The sequence below is a fragment of the Eumetopias jubatus genome, unplaced genomic scaffold (genome assembly GCF_037043125.1).
Source record: "Eumetopias jubatus isolate StellerSeaLion01/CBP00866 unplaced genomic scaffold, mEumJub1_p1.0 scaffold_9, whole genome shotgun sequence".
Classification (NCBI taxonomy): domain Eukaryota; kingdom Metazoa; phylum Chordata; class Mammalia; order Carnivora; family Otariidae; genus Eumetopias; species Eumetopias jubatus.
The window spans coordinates 90,859,703-90,876,285 of NW_028274815.1; the positions used below are offsets into that span (position 1 = coordinate 90,859,703).

Consider the following 16,583-nt stretch of genomic DNA (forward strand, 5'->3'; position numbering starts at 1 on the left):
TTTGTTGGCAAATTGGGTCACCAGATGTCAACACCCACGACAACAAATACAGGCGAACTTCGAGGTACATGAAACCCTCCTCATAAGGGCTGTTGCTCAAGCCAGTCCACAAGGGGCCTCTAGGAGACCCTGTAAAACTTCAAAGGCAAGGCCCTGACCCTCAGGCCAGGGGCTCTGAGAGGCAGCGCTGACCGTGGCTCAGTGGCGGTAACATTTGGCATCATTTTCTGCAGCAGTAGCAGCTGTTGGCAATGGACAGGCTGATGCATTTTAAACCCGGAGGCTGCTCTGAATGAGATTTCCTCTAACATCTCGAGAGGGGCACGGTGACTGGCTGGCTGTGAGGAATGCCCTGTCCCAGCTTTTGGAGAGGCTGGTCCTTTTTCCTGGCTATAACTGTGTGGCCCGACTGTGATGTTCTGGGCAGCCTCGGAGGGCACAGTGACGGACGGACGCAGCCCCTCCCACTGCGTCCTCCTCGGGAGCCACTGTAGTTCCCCGGGGAAAGCTGGACTATGTGGTCAGGTGGGGACACCTGGTGAAGTGGCGATCCTCAGTGAAGCAGGGGACCCCTGATGAATCCAGGGATGCCTAGTGAAGCAGGGGCAGAGAGGAGCTTGAGGGGGGTGAGGTAGGCTGGCCGGGGACATCTCTGAGGATGTGGGAGGGACATGTGTAGAGGGAGAGGACCCACCCTAACCACGTGTACCAAGGTGCCTTTTTCCAGGGAAGTCACCCCAGCCCCCCTACTCTTTCCTGTCACCCTCTGGCATAGATATGCTGTGAAACACAAACCAAAGTAGCTTTTACATTCCTGAGAGTCTTGACCCACAAACAATGTGATCTGTGCCCAAATGTGATTTTTCTTGCTTTTTAGAGCTACAGCCATGGCCGTGTGGTTTTTAAGAGGAAGCTGAGTGGGCTTAGGATGTGATGGTTGGGGTTGCATCTTGACTTTGCTATTTCCCCGGCACATAATTTTGAGGGAAAATTACTTCTAAAATGCTTGTAGTAAGGGTTTTTGCAAGATTGAAATGAGTGGCTGTGGAATGGGGATCCTCGTCTGCAGTCAGGGGCGAGGTGGAGGTTCTACCTGTCGTGTGAGCTTCCAGGCCACACGTGCTTCTTCAAGTTGTCCTCTGACTGGTTTGGCCATGACCCTAGCACCCTAACACCCTTAGGGCCACCTGCACCATACGGTCTTGTGCTGGTTCTTGGGAAAGCCTTGGCAGAACTGGAGAAAGTACAGAGAGGCTGAGTCCCTTTAGCCTGAAGCGTTTTCATGTGGAAACACAGGGGGCTGAGAGAAGATGGTAAGGTGGTCTAGCAGGAGACAGAGCACCTGGGCACCAAGGGGCCGGGATACAGCAGCCATGACGGGGGTGGTGGAGATGGTGGGGTGAACATACGGGGTGGATTCTACTTCTTAGACAAACCCAAAAATACAGAACTTGCACCTCTTGGACTTAAAATGGACCGATTTAGGACCACTACAAATAGGTCATTTCGCACAAGGTGGGTCGTGAGGAATACACCCTGAGATGCTGGGCCGAGAAGATGGGAGGACACAAACAGGTCATGGGACGGGCTATCCAGGACACTGGGAGCAACTACAGCCACCCCATCTCTGGCATGCCAACCTGGGCCAGGCACTGGGCTCCGTGCCCATGAGTTCGCCAGCAGTCCTTGGAAGTGGACATTTGTTATCCTCTCCTAGAGATGAGGTTCAGAGATGTTCACCCACATGGATCACACAGCTGGCTTGACCCCAATCCATGTGCTCCATCACCAAGTTACTCTGACTCTTACAGGGAGCTTTGGGCTTCCTCCATATTTTCTTCTTTGGGTTAGGGTCTTAGACTATACTTTTGGAGCATCCACTAGAGACAGATGCTAGATGGATCTTGGATTTGGCCCAGGAAGGCAGTGCTAAACACTTTCAGAATATGAAGCATTTAAGGGCAAGGAGAAGAGGGGCAGGTGAGGGAGAGGAAACCTGAGTCCGTATTCCAGGACAGTGACTCCTGACTTGTGCTGCCCACGAGCACGGCCAGACAGTGGCCCTGGTCAGTGACATTGGGATTTCTGGGGCAGGGATCCAGGTGGCAGGGAGTTTATAAGTGCCGTGGATGGAACCACTGTTCTAGAGAGATGGCCTTTGTGTCTTCAAATATTATTATTAGGACAAGGATATTAACGGTGCTCAAGGTGAAAACTTAAGCAGCCAGGGGTGTTGTGACCCTTGTCTTAGGAGACCCTCCCACTCTTCTACCCAGCTGAGTTCTGGGTTGCTCTGTGGTTATTTAAGATGAGTGAGAAGTAGAAATGAAACCCAAGAATGGATATTCATCAGAAAAAAAAAAAGTCTTAAGCAAGAAAGCTAAAAGATAATTTTTGTTAAATAATGAACACTCGTAAAACAGCAGTGAAATGGTATTAAAATGTCTGATTACTTATTTCTCAGCGTTCATCTGATAACTTAAGCAGCATGAAGCAGTAGTTGCACTTAAAAAAAATGACAAGAAAATAGCTATTCATTTAGTCGACAGGGAAGGTTCATTTCCTTTTAAAGATCACTGGTGTCACTGCTTATCGCCAGGGTGAGTGTCAACACAGGCATCTTTATGCTGAGACGGTGCCCACAGCTCCTTTGCCTACAGTTCCTGGATCACACCTCGGTCCTTCCAGGAGGGGTTGGGAAGGGCTGCGGCCTGCCCCCCGCCCTAGATCAATGAGGCCCCAGGCCCACATATTGGTGCCTGGTGGCTGCTGAGTTTAGACACGTTCCAAAGGAGGCCCGATGTTCCTAGGCTGGGGGCAGCGTGGAGGGAGTGTCCACTGGGCCTGGGGACAGACCCCATGCTATTCATTCTGATGTTGCACTCTCAGGGCTGGACTCATCTGAGGACCAGTGACAGCTGGGAGTCCTGTCAGCATTTTGTCTCTCTTCCTGCCAGCCCCATTTTCTTCCTGCGGGGAGGCTTGTGGGCAGGGGGAAATGCCGGAGGAGTGAAGCAGGGCCACAGACAGAAGAGACGTGTCCCCTGCCCTCTGCCTATTGCACCATATTCCATAAAAAATAAACACATTTGTACTGTTTGTGTATTGCTAATGCTATGGCATTCCAGGCCCTGGCAGGCTGCAGAGAGGGCTGCACTCTCACGAATCCACCAGAATCCATCCAAGACGGCCTTGCGGATCAGGATCTTTGGAGCTTCCCTTTGGAAGGGTCAGCAGTGCCCATCTGCCTCGTGCTCTACACAGTGCTGTGAAAATGAAATTAACGGGTAAAAACAAAAGAAATCCCTGGGTAGAAAATCCCAGGGCTTTATGGAGTCGTTTGGCAATAACTTCTAGTGCACAGCATCGCACAGGTGTGTCTACCTGCGTATCCACCCTTTGCCAGCCCTGCCTTCTCAGCATCTGTGTATGACTGGCCCAGGCTTCTTCCCCTGTGCGCCTGGAGGAAGCTCATAGGTGGTTGTTCTTGGAGAGGTAGGCGATGAGGGCCACGGCCACGCCCACGTAGATGCCAGTTCCGATGGTGATGGACAGCACAGCCAGGAACAAGGCCCGCCGGGAGCTGGTGCTGGCCTGGTGGAAGTCCCCCTTGGCCACGGCTTTGTTTGTCTGTTGGAGAGAAAGGAGGGAGGAGAAAAGGAAGTGAGGATGAGCAAGTCAGAGCAAATGAAATGAGTGGGGTGCCCACCTCTGGCGCCCTTCCACTCTTGAACTTAGCTGACACCAGACAGAGAGGACTCGCTAAGGGGTAACTGGGCATGCTCCCAGCATGATGGTGTCTGTTCCATGACTGGTAGAGGAAATGGGGGGTATTGCCCCCCTAGACTGCAAGGTAGGCAAAGCTTAAAGAAAGGAAAGAAAAGAGCCCCCGAGGTGTGATCCAGGAACTGTAGCCCCCAATGACCATGGCTGGCAGCACTCCACCACCAATGTGGGGTCGGGGCCCTGGGCACCAGGATGTGAGGGAGAGAAGAGATATGACACCCCCAGCACCCTCATTTCTACCAAAGGATGACCTTTCTTTCATTTGAATAACACTGAATTTTTAAAAATATGTTCACACTTACCTGCTTTGATCTTTACAACATAGTAGGGGTGTGGGGAAGGAAATGATAGTTCTCACTTCCCAGAGAAGAAAGTATGGCATAAGATCATTAAATCAATTGCAGGATACTTAACACTTCAGTCTTCAGCTGGTGGCCATGGAATCATGCATTTCTGACTATTATCCTTCCTCACCATAGCTGGAGTTGGTAAAACTCATCCACCAATAAAATATTTGATATAAGACAATACCCATATTTCTGTTCACTCCGTTGCCTAACAAGGTGTTGCTTTGATAATATTCATGTTTCTTGGGGTCACGGGGTGGAAGGGAACATGGAGGTTTTGGATGTTGTATTTGGCTGGGTATTTTGTACCATATCCCATGTACCATCCCCAATCCCTTCCTTTGCTGTCCCCCTCCACAAGTGAGACTAGAAACGTGACACAAGAGTGGGGGAACTGTCATGTGCTTCAGCTGTAACCATCCTGGAGGGACCAGCTGAGTAAAATGGCGAACTTGGCTGATGGGAGTGGAGGCTACCATGGCACCCTGACCCCTGGGAGGGTCAAGTGATGCTGAGGAGAGCTGACCCCATGCTGGCTGGGGATTCTTTGTGGTCAGGGTAAAGGCAGAACCCACTCCCCAGGTAGATGTCCTAGCTCGTTCTCTGGCCCGTCTCCAGAAAGCCAGGTTTTTACCAGCCCCCCTCTCCGTGTGTCCTCAGGGGTATTTCTGCCTTTTGTAAGCCAGTAGGGGAGTCGGTATGTTCTTTACGCAAACTAAAATATGTCACCACGTGTGCCATGGACCACAAAGGGTGAGACTCAGAGGTAACTCATGAAATGAATTTCCACCCTCCACAGTCCTCACGCTGATCGATGAGATGTGGAGCTCTGCGTCGGGCTGAGGAGGGACCCTGGCTCACGTGGCGGCCTCCTTTTCCCTCCCTGCTGGATGCTGGAGGTCAGTTTTTGTCCTCCTCCCCTCATTTTCTGGCTTGGAAGGGAGCTTGGGAGCTCGCTGCCGACAGCTCTTGATGAAGCAGAGCTAAGGGAATGCAGAATGGGAAGCCTCCTAGGACAATACTAATTAATTAATTAAGCCTTAATTAGCTGCATTTCACTTTATCTAATGCAGTACTCTCTAACACTCCAGCGGCCCATAACATCATTCACTGGAACTGCCCTTCCTTAGCCAGGCGGCCACCCTCCGTTAGAATGGGGCTTTCCTCCTCTCTCTCATTATCACCAGCCTGAATTCCCAGGAGAGGACACAGATGTGCAGAGAGGAGGGAAGGGTGCACTGGGCACTCCCTCCCCCTGAACACAGGCCCCCCGCCCCCCCGCCGGAGTGCCTTTGTCCCAACTGACCTATCTCACCGGAGCCCATGCGTGTCAGTAACTATGTTAGTAGTTGTCTTCTCGGCTCGGCTGTAAGGTCCAGAGGCAGGTCCACGTCTGCCTTGTCCGTGAGGTCTGCCTGGAGCCTGAGGAATGGCAGGCAGCAACAGGAAGTATGTTGGAGATGCTATCAGCTGAGATGCATCAGGACCAGCAAACAGAGCCTCATTGACAAGCAGGCTGCTTTCAACAATGCTGCTCAGTGTCTGCATTTCGCAGAAGCTCCCGTGAGGTAGCTATGCCATATGCACCCTACGGACTGGGCATTCTGGTCTAACAAAGGTGGTGTCTGATGCATCCTTTGTTTCACAAAATGGATCCTGTGGCTATGAAGTAGGTTGCACATCTGTCTGAAAGGGTGCAACTGCAGAGAAATATTTCCATTCTGAAAACTTCTGGGCTGTCTCCAGGCTCTTCTTGCTAGGCTTGAGGGCAGGGTTTCTTGTCCTGGGTCCAGGGGTCTTTGAAGCCCTGATGCTGAAAGTAAGACTGTGTGTGCATGAGCATTTTTATGAGCTGAGGGTCAGCCACACTCGCTGGATCCCCAAAGCAGCCACGTTCCCAGTTGCTCTGACTGCTGCACTGGGGCAGGCGCTGGTTGGAGAAGGAGAGGGGGCACCAAGGAACAGAGGCAACCCCGTGTCTCCTGGCAGGGACAGGAGGATGTTACAGGTGGTTCTTGGCTGGAATGAGCTGATATTGTTTGCTTGTCCTAATTGGGAATCTAGACTTGTCTATACCCTGGTCCGCACACGCAGGCCCTGGTTTGTAAGTGAGCGCGCTGCAGGCATTGCCGAGAGCCCATACTCGGAACAGCCCATGGGTCTCGTTGGCACAAACTGCCCCTTGTCAGACGGCTCTGCAGCAGGAGTTCTCAAACCTGGTGCACATTCCAACTACCAGGGAGCTTTAAGAATTCCTGATGCCCTGGTAGCATCCCGGGCCAGGGAAGTCAGAAGCTCTGGGCTTGGACCTGGCTTCTGTGCCTTTCATGCTCCCAGGTGATTCCCACGTGCAGTCAAGGTCGAGACCAAGGTGGCCAACTGTCCTGGTTTGCTCAGGACTGAGGGGATTCCCGGGACTTGGGACCTTCAGTGCTGGAATAGGAACAGTCCAGGCAAACCGGGGTGAGATTCGCTGTTTCGCCGGAAGGCAGCCCTGGATCTGGCATGGAGAGCATCCTGGTGACCCACCTTTTCTGACAGAAGCATCTTTTCATGTCAGCAGGCCCATGGTAGAGGGAAGTCCCCAACCTGAGGTCCACCCACATGTTTGGTTGTGGCAGCTGTGGGCCCTCACGGCCTGTCCGATTGGTGTGCAAGGCACTGTTTTGATTCCTGCATGTGGATATTTGCAGGAAGGGAAGCCACACCCTGGGCACTCATGACTTTGTTTTTAGTTGGTGGGGTGTCATTTTCAAACCTCATTCCCTCTTGACTGGTTTATGGCCCTCAGGAGTTTATAATCTGTTGGCATTTTCCCTCCTGATCGCCTCCTTTCTAAGGGCAGCATCAGGCTCAGCCCTGTTTTGGCAGGGCCAATGTGCCCTGCAGGTGGGGGCCCCATCCTTAATCTGAGTCTGTCCTCCTGCGGAAATGCCTTCCGCTGTGGAAGGTGATGTGTGCCGAAGGAAACAGAAGGCTTACACCCCCTCCTACTTGTTCTCAGACATTCAAATGGCTTACTTGAGTGGTGTTGGGCTTGTTTGGGGCCCCTGCCTCCTGATTTGCCTGCATCTCTCCCACTCTCTCTAAATGCTGCCCATGACAGACCCTTCCATGGCAGACTTGCTGTGGTCCCTGCGCCCTGCAGCATGGCGTGTGTGGCCTTCTGCCCCTGACCCCTGTTCCTGCCCAGCCTCATCTGGCCTGCCACCAAGGCCTTCCCACTGTGGGGTCAAGGATACTCCTAGCCCAGGGAGTGTGTGTGACTTTACTTCAAATCAAATGCTCCACTGACTTTCAACAGGGAACACTGAGACTCAGTGTTCCCATCTGTGCAGTGGGGCCCATGGGAATGAAGTAGGCCTCGTCAGTGGAGACTCCGAGACTGCCTCCTGCCCTTCGCCCTCCAGACCCATGCTCCTCCCACATTTGCCTGCTCATGGCCAGGAGGCTGACCTGGCTCCTTCTCTGGTCCCCCAGCTTCTCCCTGAGTGCTGCCCAGCAGGCCCATCAGATTGGAGGAAGGGAGGGGCTCACCATTTTTTTTTTAAAGATTTTATTTATTTATTTGAGAGAGAGAATGAGAGAGAGCACATGAGAGAGGGAAGGGTCAGAGGGAGAAGCAGACTCCCCGCCAAGCAGGGAACCTGATGTGGGACTCGATCCCGGGACTCCAGGATCATGACCTGAGCCGAAGGCAGTCGCTTAACCAACTGAGCCACCCAGGCGCCCTTTTTTTTTTTTTTAAGATTTTATTTATTTATTTGAGAGAGAGAATGAGAGAGAGAGAGAGCACATGAGAGAGGGGAGGATCAGAGGGAGAAGCAGACTCCCCGCCAAACAGGGAACGGGGCTCACCATTTGTGAGGGCCCAGCACTGACGCCTCCTGCAGGTTCTAGCCCTCAATCCTACTCTCTCCAAGCCTCCACGTGTGGTGGCTCTGACGCACCTGTCCCCGTCACTGCACTGTCCCTTGCAGCCCCATGCCAGCCACCTTTGTAAATCGACCCTCCCCAAATGATCTAACTGGGGTGAGCCATCTATTTCCCAAGTGAAGCAGCTACAGCTATGGGAGTGATAAAATGTTTGCACCCACCATGACCTGGCTGTGGGCCTGCAGCAGCCTCTGTGAGGACCTGACCCCCAGGCTCTTTGTCACCCGTGAGACACTTGCTGGTGTCCAGGCACCCCACCCAGCCTGCTCTCTCCTGATAGCTGTACTCATCATCCACTACCAAGAAACACATCATCCCCAACTCTGTGGCTTCAGACAAGAATAAGCACTGATGTCTCTGTTTCTGAGGGTCAGTGGGGCGGCTCTGACCTGACCTCGGGGGGCCTGGGCTGTGTCTCCTCAGTGTCCTTACTGTGTTATGGGCTGAGGCAGGCCACTGGGCTGGAGGGGAGGCAGGTTTCACTTGCTCACAGTGTCCTCCTGCCAGAACCTTCTGGGCTCCTTCCTCATGGCTCTGTTCACCTCCAGTCTGCCCAGAGTCCCCTCCTAGGACAGAGGCCTGTCCTTGGGGCATCTCGGGATCTGCTCTGGGGGCCCCTTCACAGAAGTGCAGCCATGGCTCAGGCTGGCTCCTCCTTGTCCAGGTGAATATAATCTCCCATGAAGCCACGGGACGCACACATGATGTTATAGTCCGGGGCTCCTCCAGCCAGCGCAGAGTCAAATCGGAGCCAACTGTCTGGACAATGACCATTCTGGCTCCCAGGACTAGGCTAGAAGGCGCTCCTCCCCACGGAGCTCATGTTCCAAGGGCAGTTGCCCACAGGGAGCTCTCTCTCAGTGCTACCTCTGTCACCCCTGAAGGCCAAACTGAAAGGGTCACCGCACTGGACAGAAGGAGGTGTGACACTGTGAGCTGGCCCCTCTGGTCCAGTCCACAAACAGCCGTTCCCATTCAGGCCCCTGCAGAGGAAAGAAAATCCACCTGCTCCCACTTTGGGCTGGGAACCTTACCCCTTGGGACTGGGTTTTCCTTCCCTGCTCTTTCTCCAACAGGTCATGAGTGAAGTTTGTTACTTTCATCTGGGGGTCTTTTGCTTAGAAAACAGGAAGTGCAGGTGGCTGGCAAGGTCCTGAGCAGCACACAGCTGTACCTTCTGTGGGACCCAGATCTGTACCTTTTGGAAGGCGGCTGGGAGTAAAAGTCAAGGGGCGGGGGAGCATAAGGAATCTGCAATCAGAAGGCAAGAAGCCCTCAGGCCCCATGGGGCACCCTGGGGGCAGGGCTCAGCCGCAGCCCCAACTGGGGAAATGTCCTCCAAACCCGCACCCGGAGGCGTTCAGCCCTTCAACACCCCACTGGAACATTTCACACTGAGACATTAAATGTGCACTCTGGCTCTTCAGTTACACAATTACCCTCACTTATCTGGTTGTGAAGATACATAGAAAACCCGACTTTTAAACTAAAGAGCAAAAGGAAAACATGAGTGCTAAAAGTCATGAAAACCATCAGCTTCCTTTCCTCTCCCTTGAGTGAAGGGATTTACACTGAGGAAATAAAAATCATATCAGCAAAGAATGCGCAACCAGGACACACATGCTTTGGCTGAGTGTGAGGTCAGTCAGCTGTGCCACGGGGGTCACACCCCTTGAGGCTGGGACAGGCACCAAGTCAGTCCACCATGTCAGGGGAACATGCCCTTTATCACACAGCAGGAAGCTTCTTGTACTCAGTTAAAGCTCATTTTGCTCAGGTTTTCACGAGAATGGCCCAGCTTGCAGAGGACTGAAGGCAAATTTACATTTCTTGGGGGGCACTTTTTAATGTTTATGCTTATTTATCTAGCCACACCTCTCTCTGTTGGCAGTGACAGAACCTGCCGAATGGTAACTTTTAGGGGCTTTATCTGCAGGGACTGGCTTCTCCTTGTGGTCTTCCACCAGACTGGGGGCTCTGCTTTCCTCTGCTGCTTCCTGTGTGTCCAGGTCCTGCCATAGCCAGGGATCAGCCAAGCTGCCCAATTCTCCCCCCTTCCTAATATGGCTCCCCTTCTCGTTGCCCACTCAGCTCTGGGTTGACCTGAGATTTATCTTGGCGTTCGTTGGCATGCTGAAGCTCATGGCCTTATTTGTTCACTTTCACCTGCCTTCCTTCTTCTGCTCACTCACACAGCTAGAAGTTCTGTCCGAGGCTCGACATCACAAGAGATGTGGCCCAGGACGGTTATACAGCTGCTTATCAGCATTTGCCAATTTTCAGAACAGGAAAGGAGAACCAAATCAGACATCTGAAGCCCTGTGCCCCCATGGTGAGGACAAAGGGGTGGGGTGTTTGCAGGCAGGGAAGGGAATCTGAAGGGACCTCAAAGCATGCTGTAAGACCCAGGTTCACTCCATTAGGAGGGTAGGCATTTGCCTTTCACTTTAGGAGAGCGGCTTAAATGGGGCACTGCAGGGTCTTGTGTGTGTCCCCTACACGGAGGGCACATGGCCAGTTCTTGCCTGGAGAATATCAAAGGCAGAGGTGGGTTGGCCAGTGGCTTCACGGTCAGAGCTGAAAGAAGTGCTGCTCTGTGGGGACAGGCCAGGCCCTCCCATCGAAGACCAGACAGGGTGGGCTGCCACAGGGACTGTCTTAGATCCTGTCCAACAGAGACTGACTGAGGGGCAAGCAGACCTCCACAGAAAATGCTGATGGAAAATGCATGGTTTGTCTCAAGCAAACTGTAGTTTAAGGATGCAGAATGTGTGTGGGGTCTGCTAAGAACCCACCAAAATGCACAGATGGGAAAGAAAGCCGTATACATCCTGAAGGCCGAGAGGGTGTGAGGCCTAGTGTGACAGGCTGAGTTGGGTAAGACTGCTCTGTTCCCCATCTGGCCTCACTCCAAAGGGGCAGACACCATGGCTGGCAAACTGGAAGAAGGGGTGGGGGGTAGAAACGGCACCTCTCCTTCCTGGGCGTGCAGGCATGTCCCAGCGGTGTACAGCTTGAAAGAACAGTGCTGCACGCCAACCCCCAGGCTCAAACGGAAAAGAGACCCAGTACCAAGTGTTGGCGAGAATGTGGAAAAAACAAATTCTCATACAGTCCTGGTAGGATTGTAAATTCTTATCACTACTTGGGGAAAGGATCAGTACTTCTTACAGCTGAACATATGGGCGTATTATCCAACAACAAATTTACTCTTGGTAAATACTTAAGAGATATTATTTATATGTTCACCAAAGGACATCAACAAGAATATTTGTAACAATAACCATCATAATAGCTCCAAACTGGAAGCCAGCCATATGTCCAACAGCAATAAAAAGGAATGAATAATAATGGTACCCAGTAACGGTAAAGAAATAAATCTCAGAAACATAATGTGGAAGGGAAGAAGATGGACACAGGATTCTCTTTACATAAAGTTCAAAATAGGCTAAAGTATTCTATACTGTTGGCATAGAAATCAGGTTACTGGATATCTTTGGGGAGAGTCAGTCATTGGAAGAAAGCATAGTTTAAAAAAATCTACTTTTTTACTCCAAGATACTTTTAGAAGTGATTCTCCCAAAAATTAAATGACCAGATAAGAACTATTCATAAAGAATAGAGAAACTCATTTTATGAAACTAGTAAAATCTTGATATCAAAACCAAACAAAGGGAAGTAAGAGAGACGAAAAGGAGATGCTGATTTCTCCATAAACACAGAAGCAAATCAAGTGAAGTGTGCCCTGGCTTCCCTCTCCACCCTGCTCTCTGGCCTCTGTATTTGCAGTGGCCTTTTAAACCCCTAACTCACCTACTCTATCCTCAGGGGAGCCTTACCTGCCCTGTTGAGAGAGGGGCTCCTGGGGGTCTGGTGCTCACCACCTGGCGCCCTACAGCTGCACATTTCAGGAGCCTGGACGGGCTCAGTGCACATTCACTCAATGAATGAAGAACAGAGGACATCGCAGCCTGTTCCCACCTTGTACAGGAACCCCCTGGAGGCATCCCCGTGGCTGACAATCACTGGCCTTATACAGAGTCTACAAGCTGATAAGGAAGGTATAAATCAAGGATATTCACAAAGGAAATATTTACAACCATGGCTCCTTGCTGTGCAAGGTAAAGCCTAGTAGGCTTTGCAGCTGAGCACCAGGAAGGACATGGCTGTTGAAGTTTGGGCATTATGCAATGCTCTGCATGACAGAGGGAGAGGGGTTTGCTGCCCCTCAGGGAATCCAGGAGAGGAGGGGGAAGAGAAGAACCAGGAAGAGGGTCAGAGGCTGGGTCAGAGAGGAACTGTCTAGTTTGTGCCCTTCAGGAGAGCATTCTATGAGGATAGAGGTGTTTTATGTGCTGTCCAGCATGGTGACCACTAGAACACCTGCCTTGTGTGACTGTGGAATCTCTCATGGGGACATGCACTGGCCCCCGCTAGGTGACCATCTCCCCTTCTTGAAAGGATCTGGGCTCTGCTCCTTCACAGATGGGCCAGGAACCTTGGGCCAACATTTCTCTTAGCTCTGGGTTGAGTGTCTTACAAGCTTTGTCAACGTCTTCACTTCCTTTGGCTGGAATGTTTGAGGTTTGAGTAAAATCATGATTTACTCTGAGAGACACCCTGCTGCTTTGTTTCTCTTACACTTATTTTGAGGGTAAGATTGGGTAAGGTCAGATGTTTCCACGTCCCATATCACCCATGGACACACTCACTCCATTCCTGTTGAGAAGCACGGTCCAGGCACGGCTGGGAGGGCCTGAGCAGAAAATGCCAGCACCTGACACCAGCCTCCAAGATTTGTGACGGGCTCCCAAAGACACCTGCTGTCTCCAGAACCATCTCTCTGGAAATTTATAGCACTTTGGAAACTTTATGGCTCATTTTTCCTCTAGTACCAATATCTGTCTGACTGGATTACATTGCTTTGCATTATTGCAAAGGTTATTTCCATTATTTACTACTGTTAACATTTGCTATGCACTGACAAGTTACTCAGAGCTGCACTCGAAGAAGAGACAGACTCCATGTAACAATCTAAATGACAGCAGGCAGATAGCTTGGCCCTAAGCCACAAGGATGGAAACCTCCCATAGGCAGACGTCTCACACCAATCCTCAACAAGCATGTTTCTTTCCTCACAATGTATTTAGTTCCACGTGCGTTTTTATGATTTCCCCCTTTTGAGCAACTGTTCTATTTTAAGCCATTTAAGACAATGGATCTTCTGTTGCTAGTTAGGGCCATACAGCAGAAAGGAGAGACTGGTTATGAAACAAATGTACAACTGTGTTAGAGGAAAACCTCACGTGAACCTCAGTCACCTAGGTGCGGGCACTGAGTGTGGGCTTTCACAGAACCACTGCACCTGTCCTTGGCCTGGGCCACTGCCCTCGGGGGCCAGACTTCCTGCAGGGCCTTCCAAGGGCCCCTATCTTCAAAGTCATTTCTTCTGTGGATCTCATGTCACAGAGAACATAACTGCAACCACACACACATCAACAGGAAGAGTGGTCACTGTGCCACGCTTGTGTGGGGCACATGAACTACTGTCATCCAGCATTCTCCACGGAGAATGGCGGATTAGAGGAGCTGCCAAACCCTGGAGCACCCAGCACCCAGCTCCTGAGACGCCTTCGTGAGGGCCTTACACCCTGCAGCCTCTGGCCAGTTGACACTTGACACTTTCTCCAACCCCCTCCCCCGCAGGCTGGCCTCCAGTCCCATCCTGAGAGAAGCTTGCCATGGTTTCCCCACATGCTTGTTTTGTTTGCCTGTGAGGGGAGGGCTGGAAGACTGGAACTCCTCCAGGGAGAGCCCGGAGAACTTGAGAGGAACCCAGGCCAAAAGGGAGCCTCTGGGGGGGGGGTGGGGGGGCCTTCCACTCCGCCCTGCCTCCTGGTGCCTCTGACCACCACCTTCCTGCCCAGGCTGCCCCTCTACACTCCTACCTAGTGCCCCAGCCCCTTCTGCTGCTTCTGGGGACACAGGACCTCAGAATGCAGGCTGTTAGGGAATGACAGTGATCACAGGATCATAGGAAGTTCTATTATTAGAATTAGAGATGAAATCAGAGGGACTGAAAATTGTCACCTTCTCCATTTCTCAAATTTCAACAGCAGTAAATGGCCATATATTTGCATATTGGCTTATTCTGTGTCTTTCATTATTTAAAAAAATGTGTCTATATAAATAAATAAGTGTATCTGCATATACATAGGTAGATACACACACACACACACCATATATGTATTATATATACACACACCAATATGTATTATATATATATATATATATACACACACACACACACACACACCCTCCCCAAACACAATATTCATAGCAAAAGTACAAAATTCATAAACATACAACTTGGTGAATTTTCACAACATGCACACACCTGTGTCACCAGCATCTGGATGGCGCACAGAACACAGTCACTACCTGGAAGCCTTCTCTGTCCCCTTGCTGTCACTCTCCCCCAGCAGAAATCACCACCCTGACTTAAAACAGCCTACGTGAACTTTGCTTTGAAACTTCCTATAACAGATCCTCTGGTGTAGACAATAGTGTGTGTGGCTTCCTTCACTCTCAGAGAATCAACTCTGTTGGGTATATAGATAATTTATTCTCTAGTGTCCTACTGTATGAATATTTTATAACTTATTTGCCCATTATCCTGAGCAAAGGTTGTATCCAGTTTTTGGCTATTATGAATAGGACCGCTATAAACATTCTAGTATCTTATTTTAATGAACTTGTATACTTATTTTTGTTGGTATACAGGTAGGAGTAGAATTGTTGATAATAGGTGGAAAATGGTGTATGTTCAGTCTGTAAAATAGGTGTAAAAATAGGTGTATGTTCAGTCTGTAAAATTGTTTTTACAGTCACAGTAATGAGTTTTCTGATAAACTAATGTTAATACTTTATCATAAACCAAAGTCCATTTTTTAAAACTTACTGTCCACCTTCTGTCCATCCCAGATACCACATTGCATTCAGATGTCAAGTCTCCTGAGGTACCTCTTGGCTGTGACAGCTTCACAGACTTTCCTTGTTTTGGATGACCTTGACAGTGTTAAGGAACACTGGTTAAATATATTGTAGGATGTCCCTCTGCTGGGAGTTATCTAAAGGATTTTGCAGAGGAAGAGCACAGAGATAAAGTGGCCTCCTAATTACTTCATGTCAGGGTTACGTCCTATCAACAGGGCTTATCACTGGGGCTGCTGACCTTGATTGCCTAGCAGAGGTGATATTTGTCAGATTTCTCCACAGTCACTCTTCTTCCTGCCTTTCCATACTGTCATCTGTCACAGGAAGTTACTGCTTAGCCCACACTTTTGATATGGGACATGGGCTTTGCTTCCTTCGGGTGGAGTCCCTACATAATTATTTGGAATTCATCTGTATGGGAGATTTGTGTGTTCTCCCCCATGAATTGATTCATCTGGTCATTTATTTATATCAGTGTGGACCCTTGGATGTTTACATTATACTTTGGCTTATAATTCAATACTACATTTTTTGCCACTTTGACCATTGAAAGCTCTTTTAGGCTGGTTCCTGTGTCCCCTTGACATGCTCCCATCCTTTTGCTTTTGGAGCACTTTTTCCTTTTTATACTATAGGATGCTGTTCCAGGTTCATCTTGTATATTTCCTGCCCAAGTCCTAGAATCAGCCATTGCCCATGGAGCCCTGATCTCTTTTATTGGAAAATGGTGTTAGAAAACAAGATCTGGGCACTGGGTGTGCTTGTCACTCTAGAGGTCTCATTGATTCTGGGATTTCTCAGCAACAGACCTAGGAACTTATATATATTATAATATATAATTATAAACACACACACACACACACACACACACACACACAAGCATCCAGTGCTTGTTGTCTCAAGCCACTTGGCACTTAGCTACAGAATAATAGATCACCAGAACATTCACTACTCTGTCCTAGGTACTGGGTCTTAGTACCAAGATGTGACATAATGACTGATTATCCTCAGTTACAGAGGAGGAAACTGAAGCACAGGGAGGGACAGAAACTTGTTCAAAGTCACAGCACTGTTAAAGTGATGGATTTGAACCCTGTAGCTCTGACTCTACAGGAATGCTCTTGCATTAAGCTGTGCCGCTCCCAAAAATGCTCAAAAATACTTTGGAAAAATACTTTGGAAAGGAAATGAAAAAGAAATTAAAGTCCTCAACCACACCACCTGGGATCACCGTAGTCGGATGGATGATGCTGTGTCAGTGTGGTTCTCTCCTGGTTGGTGGACTGAGCTTCCTGTTAGAACAAGGAAGCCGAACCATCTTCGAGCACCCTTGCTCATTAGTTATCATTATTGTTTCAACTGAAAGCATCTGCACCCTGTTGGATGTGGATCATCTGAATGGGAATGTCAGCCCTTTTACCCAAAACACAGATGAGCAGACCCAGTAGCCAGCTTTCCAGCCACAAGCCATCTTTCCCACGCTGCCAGGAGGGATGCTGATGGCTGGATAGGCACCAT

At 50.1% G+C, this 16,583-nt stretch overlaps 1 protein-coding gene across 1 annotated transcript in view; it reads right to left on the reverse strand.

The window, feature by feature from the left end:
- Nucleotides 1-3,471: 3,471 nt before the first annotated feature.
- The window catches only part of SYNDIG1 (synapse differentiation inducing 1), a 122,021-nt gene continuing 108,909 nt past the window's right edge, over nucleotides 3,472-16,583 (reverse strand). Inside the window, exon 3 of the mRNA XM_028123723.2 lies at nucleotides 3,472-3,630. Within this exon, the coding sequence (XP_027979524.1) occupies nucleotides 3,472-3,630 (159 nt within the window). The remainder of the gene's footprint in view (nucleotides 3,631-16,583) is intronic.